Genomic DNA, 12,310 nt, shown 5'->3' on the forward strand with positions numbered 1-12,310 from the left:
AATATACACCCTCACCTTTTCTTTTTTTTTTGTCTTTGGTCAGTAAGATTTTACATGATATTTAAAACACAACCAGTTACATTAAGTGTCATAATATATACAGGGGATGAGATGATCAACGAATCTCAAGCAGGCCAAAAATGAAGGCAGACTTCCTCTTTTGCATTGAATTCCAGGTATATGGGTGAAGGCTGGATAGCTAAAAAGCCTTTGTTATTTATAACACCTATATTGAAATTCATTTCCTCCGTTGAAGGTCTAAGAAATATGCGGTATCCTTCGTCAAAACCTTTTGATAATTTATACAATCCTGATTGAATAATTCAATCAAAATTGTATAAATTATGTAAGGTAACTTTTTTATTGTCTTTCTTTTATGTTTGTAATCATGAAATTATACTCCTAATGGATGACATTATGCACTTTTTTTATTAATGAAATACTTATAACCTAAACAAACAAACAAACACAAAAAAAAAATAAAAAAATTAAAAAAATTTGCATCACAACATATTGAAATAGATGTTAATTATATACCCCAAGCCCATAACCTATCAACTATATTGTCGAATCATATTATAACACGAAAATTAATAACGAGTCTCGCATCAAAAATTCATGCACAATTTTCAAACCCGGATCTGTAGCCGTTGGAAATTCAAAACCAAACACAAGATTCAAAACATTTGACCGTTAGCAAAAGGACCAAAATCCCTTACTCGTTAGCCTCTTTCTTTCCTGGAATTCGATTCTTCCCTTCCCCTTCGGTCCACCCAAAGGCACAACCAAAAATGGCGAGGAAGGAAGAAGAGCCAAAACAGAGTCCAATAAACCCGAAAAACCAGCAAAGAGAATCACACCTAGTTGAAGTCGAAATCTGTGGCACCAGCGGCAATGCGATTGTATTCAGCCCCAGATTCAAATCCGTCGCCGCCATGGCCGGTTGGGACGAAGAGAGCCTTCTAGTCGCAAGCCTGGTGGTCGACGATACGCCGGAGAGAGATTTTAAACACAAGAAACGCTCTGTCTTGGACTCCAAGACCCCACCCACCAATTCATCAAGAAGGTATCAAATAATATTGGTTATTCAATTCTTCTTGAAAATTATCTTATTCGGGCCCGCTTGGATTAAACAATTTGGTTTTGGGTTTGGATTTGGATTTGTGCACAAGATTTAATTTTGAAATTGGATTTGGGTCATTAGGGTTTCTTGATTTTTTTGCACAAGATTAATTTTGAATGTGATTTGTGTTTTAGAAAGCGCAGAGCACCGAGAAGGAGCCCGATCTCAATCCCTGTAGCTGTCCTTGATCTTGATGATGCCGAAGAAACTGCGAAAGACAGTACTGATTTTCTCCATTTGATCTATTGGGTACTTGGGTTACAGAAAGCCGGCACCTTTTTTTCTGAAATTTTGTATGAAAACTTGTGGGTAATATTTTTGATGTGCAGAGAGTGGGAAAGAGAAGAAAGTGGAATTGGAAGTTGTTGCGAATAAAGATAAGGAAACAAGAGAAGATAAAATGGCTGAGAGCTCGGGTGGTTCTTGCCCGCCAAGTACGAATCTTCCTTGCTTGGATAAGCTCAGGGAAGAACTTTCTTGCGCTGTAAGAACCTTCTAATCTGCATGCCTGGTTAGCAATTAGAACTTTGATGTACTCAAAGTCGAGTGTGCTTCTTTGAATTTTGTTTTCTAACGTAGTGTGTTTGATGTTCTTGGCAGATCTGCTTGGATATTTGCTTTGAACCAAGTACTACTCCTTGTGGTCACAGGTAATTTCAAAACCAACAAAGCATAGCTTAAAATTTGTGTTTATCGATCTTATTGCCATTCGATGATCCAAATGACAGCTTGAATGATTGAATCATATGCCGCTTGACTTTGAATAACCGATAAATTTGTCCTGATTTGTACAACTGTTTGATTGTAGTTTCTGTAAGAAGTGCTTGCGGTCTGCTGCTGATAAATGTGGGAAGAGGTGCCCCAAGTGCAGGCAGCTAATCAGGTATGTTTCTGACATAGTTCCAAGATAATTGGTTAATTAATCAGCTAATGCTCAATGCTGCAATGCGCCTTTGGATTTATCTCTATCTTGCTTGATATTTGCAGCAATAGTCGATCCTGCACCGTCAACACGGTTCTGTGGAACACAATACAGCTTCTGTTTCCACAAGAAGTTGAAGCAAGGAAAGCTGTTGGAGCCTCAAATGGCAGAGAAACTGATCGTCAAAGCCCTGGAAAGGCGGTATATAACGCAAGGAATGCTTTAGGTAGAAGGGCATCGGGGGCATCAAGCACAATCAGCAGCGGAGAAATGACCATGAGGAGAAGACGGGTAATACTAAGCCAAGATGAAGAGGTTGAAGCTGAGCATCGAAACCAAGAACAAACTGCTGATAGAAGCATTCGGTTTTTAAGGGCATCAAGAAGAGAGATGAATGTGAGGATGAGTAGTAGAAGGATCCCAAGCCAGGATGAGGATGCTGCATTAGCTCTAAGATTGCAGAGGGAGGAGTTTATTGAGGCTTTTAGGGGAACCCCTGATCAGTCCAGTAGTTCTTTGATTTCTTCGGCAAGAGCAAACTTGAGAGCCATGGCATCTAGAGCTACTAACCATCGTCTTACCCGACATATGTTGTAGTCTAGCTTCTCTTTCGGTTTCAAAATTTCCATTTCTGGTGACACTACTGACTGGTAGTCTAGCTTTTTTCTCCCTTATTTGGTTGAACAATGTTTTCATAAAGTAACATACAAGGTGCCTTTTACAAGTATTTTCTTATTACTACAGAGTTGTCTACATTTCAGAAGCGAAAAATCTGAGAACGGCTTCAACAGAAGGAGAGCAGAAAACATTTTGTTCCAGTGCTTATGAAACTTAGAATCCATTGAACTGATTGGAAAATATGTTGGAAGTCTTGGGGAACAAGTAATGTTCAACTGATAACCATATATAGACATTACAAGTCTTGGAGAGCAAGTAAAAGATCCAACAACTAGCGATTAATTAATATTAATGTATCAAATCCACACGATTAATTAATTCTTAACTAAATAAGAACAAAGTGACTGCTACTTAATTATCTTGATCTACAACTGGAATGAAAAACCTGCAAGTTTCCAAAGCAGCAAACAAAATCCAATTCAAGAGTTGCATTTCACAGCTCGCTATAAGAATGACTGTGATGGCGGGTTGTGATTACGCAACTCTTGCTGATGCCAATTTCAACAGGCCGCAGACAGAACAGCCAAGACGATGGCAGTTTATTTCAAGGTGGTTAAACTAGACAGAAACAGCCCCTTGGCGGATGTGGAGACTTCCTGCAGATATTTGAAGCGACTGCTCCCGCTGGCCTGGTCACACAAACCCCTGACCACTCTGCAGCCCAACTGGAACCTCCTACAAAACAGAAGAATGACTGGAAAATCCTATAGTAATGGAAAGCCTATAGAGAAGCATTCTACATGGCAGAATACCACGAGCATTGCGTGGAAGTTTTTCCCATAAGCCAAATACCAGGTGTTATGGAGGCTGATTACACTGAGTTGCTGACATAGTCCTAAACCGGCTCACGAATGAGGTATTGGTTCCCTTGGATAAGGTCTCCGTTTGGCAACCATCGAGAGGAGGAAGAGGATATAGAGTCGGTGTGGTTGAGAAGTATTTGGAGGAGGCGAAAGCCTGCAAGAGGAAGATTCTGACTGATGCTTTGCTTCCACATGAGATCATACGCCATGTGTGCCTCACTGGACTTTCGGAAAAGTGGCCGAGCTTCAGTGGACTGGACGGCAACGTTGGAGTACGTAAAGAAAGCAAGGCAAAATGAACAACTGCTCGGCTGTATGCGACATAAACTCTCCCTAGAGATTTATCTTTTGATTGTCCTTCAAGGCTTCCGTCTTCACCTTGTTGTCGAACCATGCTACCTTAACCGCTTCAGTAATGCTAGCGACGAAAGATTACGCGACACTCATCGCTAGCATTATTTGAAGCGGTTAAGATATGGTTTGACAACAAGATACAAACGGAAGCAAGCGTTGAAGGACAGTCAGAGAGAGGCCACTGCGCAGAAGCTCCAAGAGGAAATAGCAAGGATCTTGAATCCCAAGCTGCATGTTCCACCTGGAAAAGTCCAAAATGAAACACTTATGCCAGTAGAATGTGAAAGGAAAAACCTTCTTCCTCTTCCTATTTTTTGGTGTCCAACCATGAAAAGAGCTCACTGGTTTGTTGGTTGGTTGGTGCTTAATTTTGAGAGTAATGTGCCGATTTATCGCTCGAGTGAAAATTAGATTTCTAAACTATTTTTTAAGAAAAATTAGTTCTTAAACTAATTAAAACCTGTCAATTACACTTTTAATGTTAGATTCGAAGTTATTCTATTTAATTTTTCATCAATTTAAGTCACATGATACACTTAGATCAGTAATTTTTTTTATGAGATTTAAGGACTCATTTTTTCAAAAATAAGAGTGTATGAAGTCAACTTTGAAGAGTAAATTAGATTCACAACCAATATACAGCATTATGGACTTATAGGCGAGAAAATGACGGTTACCCCTTAAAATGTGTTACGTGACTTAAGTTAACAAAAAATTAGATAGAATAACTTTAAATATAACAGTAGTGATGAAATTAACAATTTTGAACAAATTTAGAGACTTATTTTACCCAAAAACAGAAGTTTAAGAACCTAATTTTTATTCAGATGATAATTTAGAAACTAAATTGACCATTCACTCTCCTTTTCCTCCAAAATATTGAGACCACATAAATTCCAACACAAATTGCGAACTAAATTAATCAAACACAACAACAAATTTGAATGTCCATTTCCCAATTTCTGTTTTCCATCAGTAACACCATACACAGGTCGAGTCAATGAAACAGTAAGGCAAACTACTTAATCTTCCACATCAGAACAGGAGCTTCATTCCACTCAATTGTGCAAGGAGAAAAAGAAGAAGAAAACCGCCCCGACGGAAAAAGGAGGCAACTCTTACAATTGTCACGCTGCAAAATTTTCGCTCTGTATTACGTGTTACACCAACGAACAGGGTCGCTTGTGCGTGTGACGATTCGGATTTCAAAACTGTAGAATGTACTCATAACCTGTATTTGTACAAGGGACCTTACCGGAGATTTGGCTGCTCAGTAAATGCGTGTTTCTGGCGACGTTAGTGCCTGTGAGAGTGCTTTCGGCTAACAAAATGGGGCTCTCCCCTTTCTCTGTTCCGTCTTTGTAAGAACGTCAAAGCACAGCAAGTGAAGCCTATAGCAGCCATACCGTAAAATGCTCTGTATGGAGCCAAGGCCAGGGAAGAGATATATGAGTAGTATCCAGCTAGCAGGTACAGAAAATTCAGACTCACTTCACAGTTTCGGAAGCCAGGGAAAGAAACCAAGAAGGAACTGGACTCAGGCTTTGCGGTGAAGATTCCATGAAGGATCACACCGGTGCAAAGAAATGAATCCAAGAGCCACGGGAAGCTATGACCCATCCCTATTCTCTGCAGCCAGAAAAATGTCGTTTTGTGAAAAGCCAGCTCACTTACACAACGGGAAAAGAAAAAAAAGGCGGAGAACTAGGCAGAAGGTTTGAAATCTAAATATATCGATATTTGGACTACTTTACCTGAAACCAGGCGACAAGTGACGGGACAAACATGAGTGCTGCAGCAAGATGCAAAATAAACAGCCCATGCCGATGATGGAATAACTCTAACTGTGTTTCACCAAAACTTTTCGAAGAGACTGGACTGTTGGAGCAGCAATCTTCAGAATGAATATTCTGGTTTGATATACCATCACTTTTGGATGGAAGTTGACAGGAGCGGTCATTGCCTTCCTTTTTACTATCAAATAATTCGTGTCTTCGTGTATGGCTGCGAAATGAAGTGCTCAAAAAACTGTTATACAGACATAAAGCAACCCTTAGGATCTTTTTTTTATCACACATACCCTGAATGTAATATGACACAAGAAGCTTTACGTATTATTATCAATACGTAATCAACGATGACAATAAAAGTCCAGAAAAAAAGTGAGGACATACCTGCAAAGTGCACTGTGACAGCTCAAAGCATCAAATAACAAGATTATAAATAGACCGAATGCTGCATGAACCAAGCACACCAGAGTAATTGCAACAAGTGCTGTAACGTATACCGGATTGGCTCTTAAAACCCTTACCACCTGTTCATGAAAAAACCATGTGAAAGTGAATGAGCAAACTTGCCTAAAGAAACATGAGCTTGTAACGATTACATTATACCACAGGATAAAGTATACCTTCAATGAAAAGAAACCGGAGGAAAGATTAATAAACCGTTGAACACTTTTTTCCCCCAACTGAAACCTGCAAGAGACTAATTCTTGTTATTCAGCACAAAACCAGTGAACATGCGCATATACACTGGCTGAGAATACTCAAGCTAATTGATTTTCAAGTCATGGAAAGAAAATAAAGAGTGGTCGAGAAAGCCTGCTGACCTTGTATTGATGAAAATATGTACAACAGCGGCCGCATAGAAGATAAGTTGGGATATCAAAATAAGAACAATTACGAAGCCATTAGCAAGTAAATAACAAGTCAATGAGACCATGGTGAAGCTAGCAAATGAAGGAAAGGGTTGTGAAGTCAAAAAGGATAGGAAAAAAGAAAGCAAGATTGGGGCAATGGCAAGGTAGAGAAATGGCAGTGGGATTCTCAAATTAAATTCCACAGCCGTAAGAATCGAAGGTATGTGCTGGTCAAGATCCCACGTACATATTTGCTGCATTAATGCAAAAAAGATAACAACAAGGGAGAAACCAGCAATCTGCAAGGGCATCAATAAACTCAGAAGCATGCCTCTTTCTTTATTAAGAAGTGTTAAAAAATGAGAGAGAGTTGAGAATCATTACCTGTGAATTATATAAAAGCAAGAACCTACTCGCAACTGCAGTGACAGAAAGAGTCATGGAACTTCTATATGAACAATGTGGATCAACCTGAAAAGAAGCATACGTAGACAAACATAAACACCATCGAATTTAACAAATGATTGGAATGAATAATTAGAATCCCATATTTTTGACCTGAAAAGAATCTTTAAGTTACAAATTTCTTGTGCCAATATCATATTATAATAATATGAAAATTTAGGTGACTTATTACCAGCAACATAACAGAGGTTTTCTCAGAACTTTTAGATGAACCCCATAGTGCTGGTGAAGAATCAACAACAATTTTCTCATTGTACATATTCGGGAATATGTGGAGACCTGACGTGTCATCCCAAGCAAACGCTATAGGGGGGAAACAGCGAAGCTTGCACAACTCTGTTATACCAAGAAAGAACTAGCTTAGCCAAAAAGAAGAGAAAAGAACGGTAGGTTCAATATTGTGCAAGAATATAAACATATTACAACTTTTTTTTTTTCATTAATAATGTTTTAGGTTAATCCATGACAACAAATAGAACCAAAAAACATTAATTGAAAAACTACTATTTATATAAATCCTTACTGCTATTATCTTCATCTCCAGCCTGTTCATCTGGAAGTCCAGAATTCTTTATCCCGCAACCTGCAGTCTTCAAAGAGAATATGACGGGCAGAAGACCCAAGCTCGTGGTAAATGATAGATTCAGAGCGAGAGGATGATTCTCCTTCAAAGACATGTCCTGCATTGAAACCAAGTCATGCACAGTCAATATCAAACCATTCGAATTAAATTTTAATTTTCATCAATTTTCAATATTCCAGAATAAAGCAGCATCATAGAGATATTAACCTTATAAGAATAACTAGATAGCGGCATAGACCAAGGGGAGAACTCTCGTTCCCCTTCTTCTGGATTAAAAAACTGCCCAACAGCCATGGAAACTGCTGGTGGAGGTCTGCCTGAAATAGTCTGATCAATAGATTGTCACCACTCATATACAAAAATCAAACCACTTGAAATATCACATTTAACGAGAAAGTGGAAGTATTATTCAATATAAGCCAAACCAACTAGTTCAAAACTTTTTTATTTAAAAAACCGTGAAAAGGACTGAAGAGAAAGACAAAGGGAGATGACAGCCAGTTCACCTAGGCAAGGCCTATTACAAGAACATAACAAGCGAACCAACCATCAATATATATGTGTGTGTGTGTGTGTGTGTGTGTGTGTGTGTATCTTTTAAATAAAAAAAGAAACATTGAGGGGAAACAATACCGGACGAGGTGCAACTGATATGGTCAGGAATCTGAAACCACGCATGTCCTCAGGTCCCAAGTGAAATATAGATGAAGGAGGAGCTTGCTCTGTCTGGCCTCCAGGTTCAATCTAATAAGATAGAGCATATCCACAAATAAGAGCATGCAACAATTATCCCATTAAAACATGGTCATGAATGCAACACTCAATACCTGTGTTGGTGCTGGTCCTGATGGAATGCGCACCATCCTCGATGTCACTTCGAGGATTCTTATACAAATAGGCAATTTTGAAGTTGAGTTTCTTTTTTCCGGCCACAGATGAAGTCTAACCCCAGAACATGGAGCAAGGTTTGTCACGAACATGAAGTGGCTTCTTCCATTTGACCCCTGCACGTATTGGTTAAAGTCTGAGCACTATCAGATATTGGAAATTCAACAACTAAAAGAAAATTAACAAGTTCTATCAGCGTGACAAGAACAAATGGAAAGGAAAAGAATATGTCATGGTCCAATATCATTTTGTAATGCTTCAAAAGTATTTTGCCCCAGTCATATTCATGCAAACACAGTGCACAAGATACAACAAACTAATCTCCAGATCACGTTGTTTAAATGACAACAATTTAAGAACCTAGCTTGGAAGCAAGATTGATGAAAAAAGTAGAAGAGGGGGCTGAGAAAAAAGGAGATCAAGAACAATCGGGACAAAGTAGCTAACTCAGCAATAAGCTTGAAATTAAGTTTATAATGATTTCGGTATTGAGTAGATGGAATATTTGCTGGTGCTAACCAGTTTTTGTATGTCTAACCACCGTCTTCGACCATCCATAGCTAAAACAGTGACGGTAGTCGTCTGAATGTATAGGTCCCTCTCAAGGCCATCATCACTCCAATGAACATTGCTAGGACATGCAGCGGAAGTGTACAGCGATTCTGCAATCATGTTACACATGTAACTCAATGATATAACATCATGACTACTTTCTCTCTTCAAGTGTCAAACGTTGCTAAAACAGCTAATAAAAAAAATCCAAAACTTTACCAAACCATACAGAGCAATACAATGGACCTTGTCAAAACAAAAGATGTGACAATACAGTACCAGTTTTATCTTTTATGTCTCTAGTAGGAACATGTATCGACTTCTGAGAGAAGTAAGATTGCATCCTCCAATTGAAGCTCTGTGGTATCCCACTACGAAGCATTTTTGAGAATATCGCCATTCTTATTCGAGTGTTAGAAAATGGCTGGCCTGTACCGGAGTCTACCAAACTAAGGAGAGTGTGCGCTACCTAGATAAGAACATACGTATTCAGAACTGCTTTTATGATAATTAATTCTGGGTTCAAGAAGTTACTCCCACTTACTTGGATAACTAATTGATTACACCATAAAATAGCTTGATGTTCCATTGACAACCACACATTTCTCATGCCCGTACTACTGATCACAAAACCGTGAGTGGGAGGCACAATGCCATCAAGTGATTCTGACTTGGACCTTACCTAAAGACAAAAAACAAGAGTAACGGCACTCACAGAGTTAAGACACATAGCAAGAATTTATAGTATCACAAACACAATATATTTATAATTTTATACACCGATGTCTATGTACAACTTACGTTATGAACAACCCCACAGTGACACAAAAAAAAAAAATATATATATATATATATTATAACACCCTTGCAGTCTCTCCCCAAGAATCATATACCACAGGAAAATAAGAAAAATGTAATTACCTGATAATCATTATAACTACCAGAAATGGATATAACAACAACATGGGAGAGAACAGGACCAGACACGTGATGTCCTGCTCTAGTTGTATGGACCTCATATCCCTTTCTCCATTCATCATTAACTCGTTCAAAGTAGTGGCCCAAGGAAGGCTGCAATGCCACAGGAGGGTATCTGAATGAAATAGTTACATTTCATCAAACACTAATTAACGCATTCACTTTGACAATGAGAGCTATCATAGGAGCCAAAAACTCACTGGTGGGGGCTGGAGAGAGTAACAATTGTTTCAACTGCTGATTTCCTCAAACGGTGATGGATAACTGCAGCTCTAGCAACAAAACCACCCATAGAGTGACCAACCAATATCACACTTTTTGGGGAACTCCCAGAGGTTGCAGCACCTTCTCTTTGTCTAGCCTCATAAGATTCCTTGTATTGATCCAAAATCTGCACACAAGGTTGTAGGTCGAACATCTTATAAACTAAAACAATGTTAGAAAAGTGAACAAACTACATGCCTAAATTATTGCCAGGATGATTATGTGTTGTAAGGTCTTTGACAGGATGGTTATGTGTTGTAAGGTCTTTCTTTACCAGAGCATTAATTATTGTTGACAGTTTCTGTGACCCCATATAATTTGGATGGGACTGGATCATGTCAAGAATGAAAACAACCATTCGGACTATTTGAAACGTGAAATTCCAATATAGGTTTTTACATTGCAGAACACATTCTGTTGAACGTAAAGAAGTGCATGTGGTATTTCTGTGTCATTTACTCCTTCATAACACTTCCTTATATTGCAATATTAAGAAAATGTAATATGATCCCCCTAAGACATGTTTACCATGCATCAAAAAGTTTCACCTTCGTCCCCTAGGAGGTGGGACACCTGAGGCCCATCAAACAAATAGATAAAAAGTTTCATCTCCGTATGCAATTGGAAAAAAATAATGAGAGTTCGAGATGGACCCTGTGAATGGAGTTGACAACAAATTCAGCATGTTCTTCAAGAATAGCACTATCCATAGCAGAATGTTCCCCTTCAAGATCCACCGTGAACCAGTCCAACCTGGAATCATACTGGTTGGGCAACTTAAAGGAAGTCACATCAATCTCCTCCCCTCCCTCTTCAGGAGTTAAGTAAGCTTCCTGATAGTACGTACGCTCTAGGGGCCCCGCTTGGTATGCCCTATCAGATTCTGCTGCAAGTGATCGAACCTGCAAAACCGAAAAATGCAAAACAAACACAAAAAGCAAGATTCCACTGTCATAAGACACAAGCATTCCGATAAAGAATCATCACTAAAACACACAAAAACGAGCATTTCAACGAAAACCCAACAAAACCCAGTTCCCATTTCCTCACCTGCTTGTAGCTACCACCATTTCCCGGAACAAAAAGAATGGGAATGCCGCTCAGCTTCTTGAGATGCTCCTCAAAATCGATCTGCTTCCATCCTTCGTGGTACAAATACAAGCTGTATTTCGCAGGAGAAACGGGAGTCGTAGTAGGGATGGGAATATAGGTGGGATACATGTACGTCATGATGCAGCCATTGGAGACGGGCTTCAACAAATCATATAAACCCGCGAAACCAACACACAAGACGAAGGCGACGAGCAGTGCTACTCTGGATTTGGCTTTAAATCCTTGCAGTTGCATCGTGAAAGCGGGAAATTGCAGCTTGATTAATTAATCCCCGCATTCATCCACAATTCGATGATTAATTTCCTTGTAAAAACAAATTAACTGAAACATTAATTAAGAAATTAATCACAAGACGATGGCATTAAATGAAGCGAAATTTCCTTAATAATTATAAAAAAGAGAGAGATCCGTTACACAAATTTAGCTAAAAACAGAGAGGGAAAGAAGAAAGTGGATTGGAAAATGCTTACGAGTGAGGCGACGGGTCTGGGAGGAGGAGCTGAAGGAGCGACGGCGATGGCTTGCCGGATCGGAGATGCAATGGAGATTTGGACTGGTGGAGCTCCGAGCTCGGAATTCTGATTGGAGAGAGAGAACACTACCATCCAACACCCAAATAGAAACCAACAGAGGGAGACAGAGCAACTGCTTTTACGGGTCGGATTCGGGTGGAAAAGTCGGATTTTTGGGAGAAAAGGTAATTGGGTAAAAGTATTATCGAAGTATATTATTTGAAAGCAAGTAAATCACAAGTGAAAAATATAAAGTAGTGTTATTTACGCACCATTTTTACTTCTTACACAGTATTGTTAATTTGTCTATTAATTTTCTTCAATTTATTCGATCTGACGGATCAAAATTAAGAAGGATGTAAGAGGTAAAAATAAATGTGTGAATAACATTATCCAAAATATAATTTCACTCTCAGTCGTTGCCCAATTAAAGA

At 39.0% G+C, this 12,310-nt stretch overlaps 2 protein-coding genes across 2 annotated transcripts; one reads left to right on the plus strand and one right to left on the minus strand.

The window, feature by feature from the left end:
• The first annotated feature begins 780 nt into the window (after positions 1–780).
• On the plus strand, positions 781–2,766 carry LOC137749209 (uncharacterized). The gene is made up of 6 exons (XM_068489322.1): positions 781–1,066; positions 1,258–1,343; positions 1,453–1,607; positions 1,724–1,773; positions 1,932–2,006; positions 2,111–2,766. The coding sequence occupies exons 1-6, from the start codon at positions 792–794 to the stop codon at positions 2,640–2,642; spliced, it is 1,173 nt and encodes a 390-aa protein (XP_068345423.1). The 5' UTR covers positions 781–791; the 3' UTR covers positions 2,643–2,766.
• A 2,032-nt stretch (positions 2,767–4,798) lies between these two features.
• LOC137708109 (GPI inositol-deacylase-like) lies at positions 4,799–11,965 on the minus strand. The gene is made up of 19 exons (XM_068447103.1): positions 11,835–11,965; positions 11,302–11,667; positions 10,905–11,153; positions 10,188–10,378; positions 9,931–10,102; positions 9,554–9,691; positions 9,289–9,478; positions 8,977–9,119; positions 8,397–8,573; positions 8,203–8,313; positions 7,777–7,896; positions 7,510–7,666; positions 7,159–7,322; positions 6,906–6,992; positions 6,492–6,820; positions 6,291–6,357; positions 6,055–6,194; positions 5,635–5,908; positions 4,799–5,509 (listed from the first exon to the last, which is right to left on the minus strand). Exons 2-19 carry the CDS (start codon positions 11,596–11,598, stop codon positions 5,177–5,179), a joined length of 3,339 nt encoding a protein of 1,112 aa, XP_068303204.1. The 5' UTR covers positions 11,599–11,667; positions 11,835–11,965; the 3' UTR covers positions 4,799–5,176.
• Between the last annotated feature and the right edge of the window lie 345 nt (positions 11,966–12,310).

Source organism: Pyrus communis, chromosome 11, assembly GCF_963583255.1.
Source record: "Pyrus communis chromosome 11, drPyrComm1.1, whole genome shotgun sequence".
Classification (NCBI taxonomy): Eukaryota; Viridiplantae; Streptophyta; class Magnoliopsida; order Rosales; family Rosaceae; genus Pyrus; species Pyrus communis.